Source organism: Pongo pygmaeus, chromosome 5, assembly GCF_028885625.2.
Source record: "Pongo pygmaeus isolate AG05252 chromosome 5, NHGRI_mPonPyg2-v2.0_pri, whole genome shotgun sequence".
Classification (NCBI taxonomy): Eukaryota; Metazoa; Chordata; class Mammalia; order Primates; family Hominidae; genus Pongo; species Pongo pygmaeus.
Genome location: NC_072378.2, coordinates 146,852,927 through 146,870,291, shown reverse-complemented (window position 1 = coordinate 146,870,291; position 17,365 = coordinate 146,852,927). Strand labels below are relative to the sequence as shown.

Sequence of the window (17,365 nt, the reverse complement as noted above, 5' to 3'; positions counted from 1 at the left end):
TGTGTGTGGTTCTTTAACATTAGTCTTCCCGTACGGAGCTTGCTCCTGCCATCAAAACGCATGACAATCTCATCGTGTGGTCCTTGTACCATCATATTCTCTTTTCAAGTGATACTTGGGAAATGCCCTACTTTGCAGGAATCTCATAGCAGAAAATGTGAATAACAGAGACTCCTTTGTTTGGGGAACCAGTGAGGTGTCAGTTGAAATGCAGAGGAATAGAACTTAGGGTGAGCAGAAGAGTAGCAGTAAGGTTGGAAACGAGGCCCCCCTAAAGTGTGAACCGTGGAAAGAAAAGCCTTGTAGGGCATGAATGGAACAAAGCTGGGACCACTGGATGCCTTTGCCCCCAGAGCTCCACTAGAATGCCAGGAGTTTGTTCAGCCTCACACCCTCATCAAAAAGACGAATGACAATATCTGCCAAGGGCACTGCAAATTTTAATTTTGGAGTTCATTTAAAACTGTTATAACATGAGGTACCACTTCTTCATGGTCAAATTGTACTTCTCACCTACTTGATCCGTAGATCTTGTGTGGCATTCTCCAGCTTTCACCCAGAAGACACGTTCTGAGTCAAATCAAAACCTTGGAATTGTTTCTTCCACTGGTCTATTTCTATTATTATCACTCTCAAAGACTATAGAGAAAGAACATACACATTTAATAAATAGAAAATATTTATTATACAGCATTATCAAGATTATTTGACAAAAGGCAGTAACAAGCCAAAGGAAAACACATTTACAAGAAGCTGAACAACTTGTATCAGAACATACATTAAGGTGAAGAGTTTCGGCCTTCTTGGTATAGGGTATGTATGTGTACATCTCCAATTTTGAACAACGATGACATAAGGACTAATACTCTATTTATTCAGGAGACCCCATAATCAGGATAATAGTAGGCATTCAGAGTAATAAAGTGATCACAGTTGAATGAACGTGTTCATGAAAAGTCTTAGACCAACCTGATATCATCTTACACTTGAATATAAGTTGTTTCCTTATCTATTCTAATTTTTTAAAAGTCTGAATGCACAAGCCCTGTGATATTAGGGATGCATATTAGTGGCATTAAGAGTAAAAAATAAATATTATTCACTAATAAAGAGATCATATGCTTTCCCTCATGAATTTGTCAATTACTAAAAACCCATCAATTAATCACTGGAGCCATTGATTTTCCGCTCTCTGCTTTCTTACAATGAAAACATGGAACCAAAGTCTACATCTCAGTCATGAGATCTTTTCAATAAAGGTGTTTTAAAATAATTTTTTAAAGGAAATGCAGTTCATTCTTGGAGTGGAACTGACTAAACTTGGCAGTAGAATATGATGAAATATAAGAAATACAAGCCTCCAACATTGGAATGGATGTTAAATTCTGAACAAATGATGCAATGGATATTTAAAGATTCTAAAATGATTTTTGGCTGAGAAATCAGTAGCTTCAATATGAAGGAAGCATATTAAAATATGACTGAACATAAGGCATAAACAAAGATATTTAAGGGGGGTATAATTCATTCCACAAATAATAGAAGAAATCAAAACAGCCAGAAAAATCCTTTTATTGGTGGTAAAAAGGGATGGTAAAGATGGAATAAGTGGATTACATGTCCATGGATATTACACAACAGCAGATAACAGAAATAAAAAGTTATGACAGCCAAGACACAGGAATAAAAGTCCATGAACATGAAAATTAAAAGAAGGCAAAATGTGATTGATAGAGATTTTACAAATTATGAGCTGAGTTAGATGTTACTGTATGTTAGACACTCAAGTAGCTGTGGAAAATCTTAAAAAAAAAAACTAATATAACCTGGAATAACCTAAATGCTTTGTTCAATCTTATGTTTTAATAATGTGTGCAAGCTTATAAAATGTACCTTTTATTTTCACTCTCAGTTTTTGTGCACATTTAATATAACAAATTTTCAAACCACTTCATTAATAACATATCTCCACATCAGAAAATATCTGAAAAATAAGTTCCATCTTAGAAGAAAAATGTCCGTCCAAGCTGCATATGAAAACATTGAGCCACAGTATTCAAACCTTCAAAGAGCTTCTGTAAATATTGATGACAATGATGTATAAAACATTATTGGAACATAAAAAATATATATAGTATATTCAAAAGACAATTTCTAATTGCAGTTAGATTGATTACTAGGTTGACACGGACAGGTCAATTCGACATTACATTGCACAAATTTTACGATCGCACATATACAAGGACACAGGAACACATTCACTTGCTAGTTACAAGGACTTCAGTGACAATAGGATAGAATTAGTTGTCATTTAAACCAGTAATAGTTGCTATGAGTACACCATTAGATTCAAAGATGGATTTGTTTCTGTAATACGTAGGAGAAATAATCGCACCAAATTGTACATGTACGCATCTTAGAAGTTCAACTTGTGGGTATTATTTGCTACAGTAAGTGGAAGGTAACAATTTTGCCACATGGTTTGTTCTTTAACTGAAGGTCAACGGAAAGCCCGCTTGGCACAAACGCAAGTCAATCCACAAAAGGGTTTCTGCCACTCTCGTAACAATCTCTTTTTCCGGCCTTTTCCCCAAATCGCCAATAAGTGAATATGGAACATGAGAAGCTGATCATGTGTTTTTTTTTCCAAAGTCTCATGCTGATAGATTGTCCTATTTCTAGCTCCTTCCTCCTGTAGCACGCCGGATGAAGCACTTTTTGGTGATAATTTTGCTCTTATTCCTGTTTTCCTAAATAAAGAGAATCCGCAGAGCAGCAGGGGGTCCATGCACCTTTCTTCAAGCGCAATCTCAAAGCTGGCACTGGATGGGTTGCGGTGGATGAAGAGAGACCCCTGTGCGGCCCCATTCCTGAGTCTCCTGAAGATGAGGAGTCTGTCAGCCCAGCGGGGAGAAGGGCTTCTGAGCAAGGAGCTGCTGTCCCATCATCCCATCATCCGTTTGGGATGGGTCTGGTCTGGGCCCTTCCCCTCCCCGCACCTGCTCTGTCTGGCTCCACCAGCTCACTCCGAATGCCATCAGGTGAACTCATGATCCGACTGGCATGTCCACGTGGGCTGTTCCTTAGCAAGCATGGCCCAGTGTGTGTGGGCATATATATATTTATGCACAATTGTGCAAAAGAGGAGATTACGTTTGTGATGTCATTATTTGATTTGTGATAAAAGTTACATACCATATGGAATTGTGCTTTGTCAGAATTCCCTTTCTTCCCAGAGAAGGCTTTGAGTAATTCAAGAATCCGAATCCTGGCCTGGAACATTTTTTGCTTGGTGTCCTTCCCTCTCTTCCTACTTAAGGCAGCAGCAGCAGTAGCAGCAGCAGCAGCAGCAGCGGTCTCCTGTTCTCCCGACGAGGCCCCCCACTCCCAGGCTTTTCCTCCCAGCTGTTTGCACATCTCTGGAGGTGTGGGAGATCTCTGGCTTGTCTTGCTTTTCTATGTGGACCCTTCCCCCTTACAGGGTGGAAGAGCTTTGCTTGTAGTCCCGCAGAATGACAGAGGCGTAGGATACGTTGGGAGGGGTGCAGAGCACCGACTCGGACACGGGGGAGCTGGGCACCGAGCTGCCCGAGGCCACCGAGTCGCGGAAAGGCGACGGAGGCGTCAGCGCAGGCGAATCATCCGGGGTCAGTTTGCTGGCCGCCTGCAGGTCCTCCTCCTCCTCTTCCAGTTCGTCTTCTTCCGTGTTCCCCTCCCGCTCGTGCTCATACACGTACTCCTGGAGGAGCTTAAACCTCTCGCTGTCGTCGTCGTCGTCCGCGGGCGGGGAGACCGGCTCCTCCCCGAAGGTGCTCAGCTGCAGCGGCAGCATCTGCAGGTGCTGCGGGGGTGGCGGGGGCGGGTACAGGGACCGCAGCCCGTTCCCGGGACCCCCGGGGCCTGCCAGCACCGCGTGAAAATCCGGGATCGCGGTACTGAAGTTGCTGACCACCCCCTTGAGCTGGTCCATCAGCAATTTCTGCTGTGGAGGGGGCTGCTGCTGCTGCTGGAGAGGAGGGGGCAAGCCCTTGGGGAGGGCTGTTTCGGCCAGGAAGAGGGGGGTCTCCTCTGCGGTCAGGTGGGGCGGCAGAGGCGGAGTGGTCGCCGCGCTTGGCACGCGCCTGTGCACCACCATGGAAGGGCTACCAGGCGGGCTAAAGCGAATCGGCTGGGCATCCTCCTCCTCCTCTACGTTGTAAAGGGTCTTGGTGCTGGTATCTGAAAAGGTCAGGCTCTTGCCAGAGCCTTGGTAACTTTTAGTGAGGGGCTTGATGACGGCTGTTTGGTTGCAGGCCGTCTCATTGGTCTTCACGTGTACAGAGAGGCGGTGCCACATATGCTGTCCCTTGGGCACCTGTCCTCCACCTGGTTCAGACCATGACACAGACTTTCCATTAGAACTATGAATAAAATAGAGATGGATTTATTTGCAGATAGATCATGCGCACAGGATAAAATACATAGAAAACATACGCAAACCTAGCTCAATGTGATTTAACTGCTGTCTCTGCTGTAGGCCTTTGCACCAGCACCCCATACCTCCTCTTACAAAAAGAACACCAAAAGCTGAAGGAAATATTGACCCTGAGAAAAGTTGTTGAGGAGAAAAGCCAGTCTGTTGTAAAAATAGCTATTTTCATTTAGGTCTAAGATTTCACAAACCTCTCTTTTTTCTCCCTTGCGCTCTCTCCTCCCTCTCTGTCTCTGACATACACACACACACACACACACACACACACACACACAATTTTGAAAAACTCCCAACTGATGGAGGAAAACTTTTAAAAAATAATCTTAGTTACACATGGACAACCAAAATAATGGCACATGGAAAACCAAAATAATGGCTATTGTCCTTGGGACAAATTAAGACCCACATAAAAAGCTACTCTCGTTGTGTTGTGGGATTATAAAATAGATCCTCTCAGTTGCCCATTCTCATATGCAAGTATTTCCCATGACCAGGGTGGCGTGATCACACGGGGTACCTATAAGGAAGATAAAAAAGCAGATGACAGAAAAACTCAGACTCATGGCCAATTTATGAGCTTCATAGCTTTTGATTTTTTTTAAACATTTCAATGCATTATTTCTCACACATACAGTGGATCACAATTCACACAAAGGCCCTGACTCACAGCAGCTAGTTTGAGATTTTCACACTAGGAACATTGAAATAGCTGTGTTTGAAAAGCAATAGAATGAGGAAGCCAGGAAAAATACAAATGCCCACATCCTGCTTTAGGATAGTTTGATGCAAATAAGAGAAAATGATGATTGAGACAAAGCAGAAGTTACTGAGACAAAAACCTCTACTCATTGAGCCTTGGTGAAGAAAAGTCTTAGGGTGCCAGCAGCATCCCAGCCTGATCAACTCCCATCTTCATGGCACCCACAGAAAACCAGCCATATGGAGTTTCTCCCTGAATAAGAAAATAAGAAGATGTACTGTGGCATACACCCCAAATTCGGTTCTGTCTATTGTAATAACTCTGATCTTACTTCTGGACTCAGCTTCTTTTCTGTATAACTTTTAGCAGATGTTGGTACCTTACCATAGCCTTCTATTAATAACAATGGTGGAATCCTTAAATCAGGAAATGATTGTTTCTTTTCTTTTTTTTAGAAGTTTGCTTTTTCTCTGTACTCAGTAAAATGACAGAGAAAGTAGCATAATAGTAACACATTTATGACATTAAAAGGAATATAAAAATGGACATTTTTTTTTCTTTAAGTGGAGGTGTGAAATAGACTAATCCATATTCTAGTTTTTGTTTGGAAAAAATGTAGGAAATGATCAGTAGTTTAAATAATGGTTTATTTAATCATCTTGAGAATACAAGAACGAATACTTCAAAAATTACATGTGAGCATCATTTATGATGAAGGTAATATTTTGTCATTTCATATTTTATAATCTTGAAAAGTAGAGTGAGCCAGATAAGTACAGATGAGTGTAAATGTCTGATATTCATTATAGAAAATTCTGGATATAAAGGCTCTAAAATAGATAAAACAGTTAAAGTTTTGACCTCATTATTTGGGAAATAGGTAGTTCCTCCATATATCTGATACCCTACATTGCATTTTTAATTGTCTAAGAATAAAGCTCATCTCTGTTATGTCAAAGTTAATATTTCTTTCAAATATATGCTTTACACATTATCTGAGACTGTGTAAGTGCTTGTAAAGTTTTTAAAAATTGTCTCATTGACTTCCACACTATTTTGTTGGAGTAGCTGACTCTTTTCTGAGGTAAACTAGTAAACTAAAGAACAGGCCAGTGGTGTCCCTGCAAGAACAGGTAGTCAACCAGCTAGCCAGAATCACCGCCAGAATCCACAGTTGCTCTTCTGCGCTTAAAACTGTAGGTAAGCTCATCTTCCACTTAATCTTTTTCAACTACCTCGTCATCTACCACTATACACACTTTGTTTCTCTTTATGCATTCAATATGCCTCTTTTAGAAAGGCAAATATAAAACTTATTTGCCTCTTACCCTCCTTAAGTATGCCTTACTATATATAGCATCCAACTCAATAATTTGCATCATTTTAAATTGCAATGAAAAAAATGTTTCCTTCCCCACCTTCCCACTTCTTCATAGGCATTAGGAAATGCCTTCTTAATGTTCACCAGGAAAATGCTTAAACAAAATGTTATCCTGTATCTATTTAGTCGTGTGTGTGTGTGTGTGTGTGTGTGTTAAAAAAAAACAAAGCAACAACAAACAGGTCCCTTGAGAAATAGTCTGCCTCTAATTCAACCAGCAGGCTTAGCTGTTCCAATGACACATTGCCTTAGTTTCCACACATAATAGCAAAAAGGTACCTTGTTTCCTGAAAGCCCTAATGTGATCCACTTCACCCACTCATTCACATGGGCTGTTTTCCTCATTGTCCACAGGTTCTATGTGGGCCTCTTTTTAAATCAAAAGCACCCATAAGTTAACAGTATTATTAATCATGTTGCAGACAGATATAATCATAATTTAGTTCTATTTTAATTAAATCCAATTTTTATTGTTGAGATGGGACATTTTCACTATGGCCTTCAAAACTGGTAACTTTCGTTCCCCTCAGTCTTGCTCTAGATTTGCTGTAAAGTACTGTTTAACTAGGAAACAGATCTCACACCTCAGGACATTTATCAGATTAAGAAATTTAGTGTAATCTTTTTTCGAGGACAAAATAAATTGCTTTTTAAAAACCAAAGATAGTAGAAGGAATGTATCATCTCACAGACATTGCAGCACTGAGTATAGACTTTGGTTCTTCAAGATGAGTCATTTCTTACCTTTGGTCCATAGATAATCTGAAAGGTCCATGCATCTATACCTGCATTAAGCATTGCTTTTAGATTGAATAAATATTATGTATTTGTAGACAATGCACTGCTGTTTTTAAATGTATGTAGATGCTGTTATGATAAAGTGTGCTATTCAATACATGTGTAACTAAATTCTGGGAAGCTTTTTTTTGTTCTGTATTCAAATGGCCATGAATAGAGGTACATTTAGTAATAATAGATTCGGGTGAAGGCTTAAGAACTGTTTTGGTGAGAAAAGAGAGTATCTTATTTGAGAAGGCAGGGAACCCACTACTGTGATATTAAGAAGAGAAAAATATGTAAAATCAAATCTGTTTGTATCAAAAAAGAATAAATACATTATAAAAATGCAATATTATCTCACAATATGACATTTATTTAATCCCAGGTAACTGTAATCGTTTCTGCTTCTGCCACCCGCTTCTTCCTCCTATTATTTAATTTTATTTGGCCTCCTAATCTTAGGAAAAGCAATCTGGTTTAGAAAACACCACATAATTGTTACAAAGCACCTGAACCTTTTGCTCCAACTTCAAAAGACAGACCTGAGGCCTAAATCAATCTTACATTTGAAGATAAAATGCAGAGGCATTTAGAGTAAATATCTCAGGTGGCTCAATTAGAGGAAAACACTGTTAGGCCTACAGGATGTATAGGATAATGTATAGTTACTGTGTGGACAGCTAGGCAGGCCTGAGGTTGCAGTTCCAGCAACAACAGGTTCAGGATCTTGCTTTGGTTTTTCTTTCATTAGTTAACTATCACAATCCCCCAAACAGAAAACCCAATATTTACAGCACTTTAGAGAATAGTTGAGAGTGGGTGGTGTAAACAGATTAGTATATCTTTGGCATTCAGTGATCCTGTCTGTTTTATTTGTTTCAGTAAGTATGAGTTACATCTGCAGAGTACACTGTTCTCTGATCCAGAGAGGTTTAAAATGGGAATAACAGTGGGTGGGTGTTTGAGATCATCAGGAGGGAAGTCTCCTGCACAATCTGCCTGAAGGGGAAGCTTACACAACACCTGTCTCTCTTATGTCCAAATCAAGTCTTTGCCTCTAGGCTTAATAGCTTCACAACAGATATAAAGACAGTATCCAGAAAGCCCACAGATAATGCAAGACCTTCGCGTAAGAAAGAGAGGCTCACTCCTTGGAACCTGAGGAGGGTAGCACTTGTTTTCTCCGAAAGTGAAAATGGAAACAGAAAATGCCATTGAGTCCCAGCAAGGAGACAATTGGCTCACCAAGAAAAAAAATCAAAAGGCACAGGCTTCGGGACAGTTCTGCTCTGGCTCCCGCAGCTACAGCTAGAACATGAGGCCTGTCAAGGAAGGGGAGGTTCTGACCCCACCAAGACTTTCCCAAAGGAATGCTGGAAATACAGCTGTCCAAATATTTCAACTTCACATTTGTCAGCCCTCTGGTACCCTAGTGCAGCTTGAGAAGTAATTCTTGTAGAATCTCAGGCCTAGGAACTATTTGACACCAGTTGCATCATACTTCTGTTTTCCCAGGCAACCTCAAGTTTGTCATCAATACAAAGGACTCCCACTGACTCCAGCTCCACTTCTTGAAAGCCTTCCAGAAAAATCTGCATATTTAGAATGTATTCTCAAACTTGGGGGCCTATCTGAACATAATTACAATTTCTCACCTTTTTGACTCACCACTGGCTGTAAGGTAAAGAATTTCTGAGTGTGTTTTTTAAGACAAATGCTTTCTAATTATATGAGAACTTGGTAGTTTCTGTTGATATTACATCTTAAATAGCATTGTGAATCTTAGCCTTTTCCCCTTTAATTCTACCTTCATCTTAAGCTAGTCAGAGAGCCATTGGCTTGCTGAAATTAGAGAATATCACAAAGTCTAAATATGCAGTTCTTCTTTTAGGATCTTTAGATCAATTACATCCTACATCCTCAAGTTACATGACACCAGATAAAAGACAATACAAAGAAAATCAGTTTGCCTTTATTAAGACCTGTGCTTTCTTCATTTGATCAATAAAGAAAAAGACATTCAGAGATAAAATTACCTAATCAAATTCAGTAAAGTATGGAAGGCACCATAAAATTTGTCTGGGTAGAGGCTCCACTCTCCTGAGAACATTGCCCAATTTATTTCTTATTAAAGAATAGAATTCTGATGGATACTAAAATTTTTCCAAGGACAGTTTGAATGGTCTTTGGTTCAACCTAATCATGATTACTGGCTGATCTAAGAAATTCTCATACCAAAGTCTGTTTAAGACAACATGTTGGTACCATGGCGTTGCTTTAGCAGAGGTATAACAAATATGATTATATTTCTTCAGGAAGTATAGATGAACTTAAATTATGCTCCCTTTAAAGGAACTTCAGGTCAAACATTATTATTTCTTCTATGCTTTGTGCTACCAGAAACAATCTCTTAATAGTAAGAGATTTTTATGCTCCTCGGCTCTACCTGGAGTTCTCACAATTCACCCTGAGAAATGGGAAAACTGGTAAATTTTCCAATTTGCCAATTTCCCAACAAAGAAATGCAACTGCCATATTTCCTGCAACTGGAAAATTCACCAATTTTCTAATTGCAATAAAAATTACAGTTGCATTGCTCTGTTGGGATTATTTCTCAGGAGTAGGATAGATCTAGACAGACCATAATGGTCCAGTAGGCAGCTTTATTTCCGTCATCACTAATCTCCTTGCCTTGCCTATTCACAAAAACAGTGGGAACTGAAGGTCACAGAAGAACGTATCTTTAAAAAACAAATTTAACAGGAACAACCATGGCTAAAAATATCCAGTCTTAGTTTAGTCTATGGTGCACAGATTTAAACCTACTTATCTCTTCCTAATCCTTTATGGTCTGAGGAAGGAAAGTTTGAATAGATCCTATTCTGAAAGTTCTTAACGGCCAATCTGTTAGCTTTGCTGACTGTTACTTTATTTTTTGTCACCCACCAGGGATGTACCACATTCAGCTTTTACTTTTGCTTTTAGGCACTCACCTTTTAGTCACAAAATGTCAGTCAACTCTCCTCTCTCTCTGGCCCTGCTGTCAGGACAAGACAAGCACATCTACCCATTCCCATCAATCCTTTTTGACAGGCAGCCAGCAGCTCTCACAATTAGAATCTCCTTGCTGTGTCCTTGGTTAGACTCACCCCATGATACAAGAAACACTCAGTGCCTTCTGAGCTTGGGAGAATTACAGAGAATTCATCCAGCCACAGTAGAGTGGCTCTGACCTAGATGCGCAGACACCTCTCAGTTACTACCTGGAACACCGGCAGGACTACCATATTTGTTCCTCTAAGAATCAATACGATTTGGTGGAGACCATACTCTTTCTATTTGGGTTTGTATAAGGAATAGCACAAAGGCAGACAACAGACTTCCCATTGCACTCCACTGAGTGAAGGGAAGAGATGTTACGGCCCTATTCACCAGCCTCCATGGCCAGGTTCAGTAGCAGACATTTGAACAAATCGGGCTCTTCTCATCTGAAGAGCTATTCAAGCCACAGACACCTCATCAGTGGGCTCCCTCCTGCTGCAGGAATGTGTACCTTTGACTCTCCCAGGAGTTTGAAGGGCTGTAAAGGAACAGCTGAAAATGACCACAGACTCCGTGCACAACGAACTGAACATGGTCTATGTTCTTTTGTTAACTTAAAAAGACACTGTCGAGATCTAAAGGTCAAAAATGGGACCAAACATGCATCATTTTTATCAGATGAGGACATCTGATAAAAATCACTCATAATGTTAGGAAAATGACGATTTTTCCTTTTTGTAAAGTGTACTTTTTGTGGGACTCACAAAACTTTTGTTTTGTGCTCCCCAGGGTGTGGGAGGCACCCAGCAGAGGCTCATGTTGGCACCCACCCCCGCAAACTGACATGATAGAACTCTTCCATAAATTCAAGCTATGGCTTTTACTTTAGTGCAGACAGCATCATTTCAAACATTTGTGCAACTGCAAAAAGGCAAAAAAAGAAAAGAAAAGAAAGAGCTCTGTTTGCCAAGGAGAAGCTGACAAATTTCTGAAGGGGGAAAATTCACTTTCGAGCTTGTGAGTGGGAGTCACAAACAAAAGTGAATCTCCAGAATCAGAAAAAAAAAATAGTGCATCAAAACATAAAAAAGCAAAAAGCCTAAATGAACAACTTGACAGTGTCCTTTTAAGAACGATGGACAATCAATTTAAGGCAGTCGTGCAAACCATGGCACGTAAATGAATTCTTCATTCTGATGGCATGCACCACATCTGTTTCCATGTTAGAAAGTGGAAAAACCCAGGAGAGAGAAAGCAAGGGGCAAAACACTAGATTTTCCATGCAGCTTCTCTTACACATTCACTGCAGTGTGGGGGTTTTCAAAGCTGCACATGTGCCGACGGACATTGGCTGGTGGGCGAGAATTCTGGCTGCCTCTTCCTGAAGATTGAAAAGAAAAAGACACCCAGTGAGCGAGGGGGTTATACATGTGTACAGATATGGCAAGTCCACCACTCAGGCAGTGCCTGGCCCTGAGCCTTGCTCTGTATTGCCTCCACCTCCGTTTCCTGTATGGTCCCTGCTCTGCCTGGCTGTTTCTTATTGCCAGGCTATTTCTTAAAACCATGTCAGTGGGGTGCATCTCTTTCCAAGTGGCAGATGCTTTTTTTGCTCTGTGTGTGTGTGTCTATCCCAGATTTGCTCTTTCCCTCCACTGTTGGCACCCTTCTTTATCCCTGGTGGCTGTGGACTTCATCTCTACTTACATTGATGTAGGCTGATTCTTCCCACCCTCTACTCCTCTTAAAGGAAGCGCATGAGTTTGTCTGACACTGTGACTTTTAATTGCACTGTCAATTTTCCTGCATATTATGGCAAAATGAATGCATTGCTGTCACTTCATATATTTATCTCTTGGCATTCACAAGACAGAAAGTGTCCAATGGTAGAGAGAAAGGGAGCAGCAAGAGACCCACCTGTTGAGATTGGAAGAATCTGCACACGGGAAGAATATCATCTCATTCCCTAGCTGGATGTCTCCTTATACAGCACCTAGGATAGTCTGGCCTCTGTGCCCCTTTGGCAGATGAAGAAGAGAACTAGCTAGACATGACAAGGCTGATGGGCAGCCATGGGTAGTTGGCCTTTCCATCATTTGTTGGAATAAGGATAAGTGCTTTTCCCATGAGTCAGCTAGCACTGCAGAAGGTGATGGGATAAAGCTGTCTGGCTGTCATGCCACATAAGCGGGCTGCCTGTCATAGAAAAGAATTTCAGGGACAAGATGCTTAGGGTGAACTATCAGCACATGCTACAGGTGGTATGGATGAGGCTGGTTCAACTGGGGAGAAATCTCTTATGTCAGGGGACTCTGCAGTGATGCAGTTCTCTATAGGGCTCCTCAAACTCATCAATGTTCTCTACGAGTCAACATCTGACCCTCTACCCAGAAGATCTTGGTGACAACTGTCCAGGTAACCTAGAAGAGGACCAAAATGGCCCCTGGCAAGTCAAAGACGTTTTCCTTCTCTTCTATCTTTTTTTCCCATCAAAGTAGACAGAAGAGTGAAAACTCGGAAGAAAGAAGAGGAAGAGGTATTGCAGGAGGAGACCATGCCCCTTCCCATTCCAAGTCTTTCAGGCTGAGGCCTGACAGGTGCTGGGAAGAAGAGCTGTGAGTTTTAAATTTTAAACAAGAATACTCTGGAACAGATGTTCACTACCTGAAAGCAAGGGATTTGATCTGAATGTATAAGGCAGGAAAAGATTTTCCATAGCACATTGAATGTAATAGAGAAAAAACAAAGTTAATCCATACGTACAGTTCCATCAAGTTTGGAACATTCACGAAATCATTTAAAGGTGCATGATCTACCCAGAGTAATTTGAAATCCTCATCCAAAAATAAGAATTTGAGACACCTTGGTGTAACTTCATTATTACTGCAATAATCCATTCATTTAATAAAATTAGAAAAACAGACACTGTTTGCTATCAAACTTATCAAGGTAATATGCCCCTGACATTCAAGATGCCCACTCAAAATCAAAAGATCATTCAAACAATGAAAATGTTAGCAAGGAGATGATCAGGAATAAAGGTATATCTGAATATATAAATGAAGTTAGTGGGAAGTAATATGTAAAATGATATTCAAGCAACTTTATTTCTCATGAAAGAAGATAGAAAATACACTCAAAGCATTAGGCTTTGCCTTGTTTGCATGCTCTTGAGCCTCTAATTAATTCTACTTTTGAGGAATGTCTGTATGTGGCCTATTCAATTGGCACTGGGAACTGGGGCCCTGGCAGGACCAGCTTCACAGGCCTGGAACCAGCACAGACAGACAAACACAATCCCTCCCTCCGAAGAGCCCTGCACTTAACATTTAGTGCTCTGTGATCATCCTCTTGAAATTCATAAAAACATTATCTTTTAATTTGTGTTTTGCAAGTGATGGTCAATGGGAAAATAGAGCATGTGCTGGGAGATTGAAGCCTCAGTTCACACACGGCCCACATCTTGCAGCCTCCCTGCCTTTCTGGACAGGCCCTGGGCTTTTCGGACTCTTGTCCCCTGGGTCCCAGCCCTGTCCAGCCTCCCACTACCTGCTCCTGTCTAGAAATCACTACCACTTTCCACCACTGACAAGGGGTTGGGCACAAGTCCTGACAAGATCAGGGTCTGACATATGTGCCCTGTACTATCTCAAGGCAATGAATGGCAGTGGCTGTCTCCTCCCTGGACTGGCAGTGCCACTGCACTTTTGGTAGGCAACACGCAGTGGCAAGCCTCTTGCCCATCCTTCATCCAGATACCTTAGGTGTCTCTGCACTTATTGCAATACCCTTGGGAGTCACCTGTCTAATATGGACTGAGGCAAAGGGGACGTGAGAAAGAGAGGTAACTGGTTCAACTTCCCTATGGCCTCTACCCAGTGACTGGCTGGAGGGGAACCTGGCAGCCTGTGGGCTGTGCAGGTGCAGTCACAAAATGGGGGTGGCCATGTCTGATGGGACTTCATTTGCCCCACACAAGGGAACACAGCACTAAATGAAAAATACAAAACACCATGACAGATCAAGAGAAGCTGTGGCTTTATAATGTAGTACCTTTAACACTTTTCCCCTGCTTTTTGAATCAGGAGCTCCGTGTTTTCATTTTGCACTGGGCCCTGCAAATAATGCAGCTGGTCCTGCCTGCTGGGGATGTCTAATGATAAAAACAAGGGGCAGGGGGATGCCTTGACAACTTAGCAACTCGGTGTACTGACCTTAGCACAGTTGCACAGTGTGGTGTACCCGGGCAGCATCTATACTTCTGTGTCTCCTGGGAATTGGACAGGAAGCTCTGTGGCCTCTGTGACTTACATTCCCTCCTAAAACCTACTCCTGCAGTTAGGGGGCAGTTCTGCGGTTCCTTTGGCGGTTTCCGGCATATTGACAGCCAAGCTTCACACAGTAACTCAGTAATCCCAAAGACACCCTAATTAACTATTGATGGAGAGATTTGAAAAAAAAAAAAAAAAAGCAATAGAGCATCTCCTTTATGATCCCTTTTGTTTGGTCTCTGACTTTCACTTTGCATTGAAGTGAAACATAAATGACCCTGCGTACAGAACTTGCTTTTATGAAAGGAGTGTTTTATTAAAGGTTACAGGACAAGCCATGTAAAATCTGAGGCCAGAGTGGCCATTTTATCAACCGCATAAAAACTGAGAGAAAGAGGTTGACTTCAGGGTATTTTTAGCAATTGTAAAACCACATATTCAACCAACCACAGATTCAGCAAGCCAGAGTAAAAGCTTGGAGGGAAAATGTAGCATATGGGGGCTTGTCAAATATAAGTCCCAAATCTGTGCTTGAATCTTTTGGCAGAAGTTGTGGATTTAAAGAAACCCCAGAAGTAGTTTAGTTAGAAAGAGTCCTCTTCAATTTCTTCTTAAAGGGCAAAGGTCTCTCTCTCTTCTTTTCCCTTCTCTCCTCCCTTCCTTTTTTCTTTCCCTCCTTCCTTCCTTTCTTTCCCTCCCTCCCTCCCCTCCCTTTTCCTCTCCTCCCCTCCTCTTCCTATTCCTTTTTCCTTTCCTTTCTTCCTTTTGTAAAGTCACTGCTTGTCATACACTGATGGATTCTGCCTAGCTTTACCCATATATTTCCATTGTCCAAATAGTCTTCCTTGATATAACAGCCTATCTCTCTTTGAGAGATACTTAACTCTGTATGACTTTGCTTTAATATGTTATTTTATTTACATCAGGTCACCCATTCTTCACTTTCTATGTAAAGATTTATTTTTTAAATGAAGTCAGAATTCGTTACAAATAAAGTTTACTCAGTATGATGTTAGCAATGAGATCTCTGGACATTGAATCAGGAGGCCTGGCACTTTCCAATTGCATGATCACTTCTTTCAGACTCAATTTTTTCATTCATAAAGAAGGACTGTTGAAAAAGTATGTGTGAAAATGCTTTCAAATAGCAAAATGCTATTCCAGCCTAATCCATAAGCCATTGCTATTAATACCCTTATTTTGAAGGATGGAAAAATAAAGACACAGACAAAAGTCTCAGATATTTAAAATATCAGTGTGTATTTAGCTTAGACTTATTTCATAGGATCTCAAACTTCCCTTCACTTTACTCGTTGACTTCAGCCACTTTCCTTACTCAAGAATGTCAATAACTTTTAGTAGAAAATAAACTAGACTTCATTTTCTCTCTCTTCCGGACTTTTTTATTTGGGTAACAGTGACTTTGAATGGATTTGTCAGGAACAGGTGAGGCACACAGTCAGGTTAGCTGTCTATGAAGTTGCATGTTTTTGGAGGTTTGGAGGTTAATCTACTTTTTAGCAGAGATAAAATGGTCTATACAATTCCAGATGGTCAGTCTTAAAAATACAGAAAGCTCACCATGGAAATAATAATGCAGCAGCTGTCCAAAGTAATCATAAAGAATGACAGCCACCACTCAAGACCATTTTAGCAGGGTACAGTCTATTTTATGTTGTTTTTATAGATAAATACATAATTTGTGCCTATGATTGCTTTCCAAAGCCAAATGCATTTTTGCCTGTTTTTTGAATTTTAATATTTGTTTTTCAGCATTTGTTTATAGGAGTGGAGAATGGAGCTCTGGGTATGTGTGTAGGCTCTCTGTAAATGGAAATTTTTTCGACCCTACCTTTTAATGCATGCATGTATATTAAAACTCTTTGTATATATGCACAATGCAGTCTTTCCATATAGGTGTAAAATATTGCTTCATTTCAAAATTGTTAATTATTAAGATTCATAAGCTAGTAAGAGACTACAGAGAATGGTTTAATAACATTCAGTTTGGTTACCACCATAGATTTAACAAATATTAACATTTTGCCCTATTAAAATCTTCTTTCTTTTGAAAATATTAAGGATATGTTTGAAGCCCTCTGTATATTATTCTAAATATGAATCTTCTCCTTTTAAAGAGACAAATTGGTATGTATTGTCACTTGGCATATTTTATGTTGAATATGTATATTCATATGTGTTGGTAAATAATACATGATAGTGTTTAGCATATTATATTTTATATACTTGACATTACTCTACATTTCCATTCAACAATTTCCCTTTTTGCACAGTATTATGTACAGCTAGTATTATGTATAACTAGAGTATAACTCTAGTTCATTCACTTAAACTAAATTGAACAAATACCACACTTTAAAAAATAATCAATTCTTCTACTGATGACCATTTAGTTTGTTCCCTACATTTTGCTATTTTATCAATGCTGCAATAAACATTGTTAAGTATGTCTTCTTGCAGAAACGTGGGAGTTTTTTTCCCACGATATTTACTTAGAACTAGAATTGGTACATTGTTGAGCATGCACATTCATCTTTCTTATATATTACCAAATTGCTTTGCAAAGTTCTTGCACAATTTACACTAGTGTATGAGGTTTTTAGACATTCTGCTTGGTTTTTAGACATTTTTAAAATTAACTTTTTATTATGGCAATTTTCAAAGATATCAGATGTTGTTATCCTGATGCACACTTTGTA

General features: G+C 40.2%; 1 protein-coding gene across 2 annotated transcripts in view; it reads right to left on the bottom strand.

The window, feature by feature from the left end:
• Positions 1-661: 661 nt before the first annotated feature.
• Positions 662-17,365, bottom strand: part of GRM1 (glutamate metabotropic receptor 1) — a 420,402-nt gene continuing 403,698 nt past the window's right edge. The window contains exons 9-10 of one of the 2 annotated variants that reach the window (XM_054490308.2): positions 11,671-11,755; positions 4,340-4,365 (exon numbers count right to left, since the gene is read on the bottom strand). In XM_054490308.2, the coding sequence (XP_054346283.1) occupies positions 11,695-11,755 (61 nt within the window). In that variant the 3' untranslated portion in view covers positions 4,340-4,365; positions 11,671-11,694. Of the gene's footprint in view, positions 4,401-11,670; positions 11,756-17,365 lie in introns of both variants that reach the window. The other variant, XM_054490307.2, reaches the window with a different exon arrangement.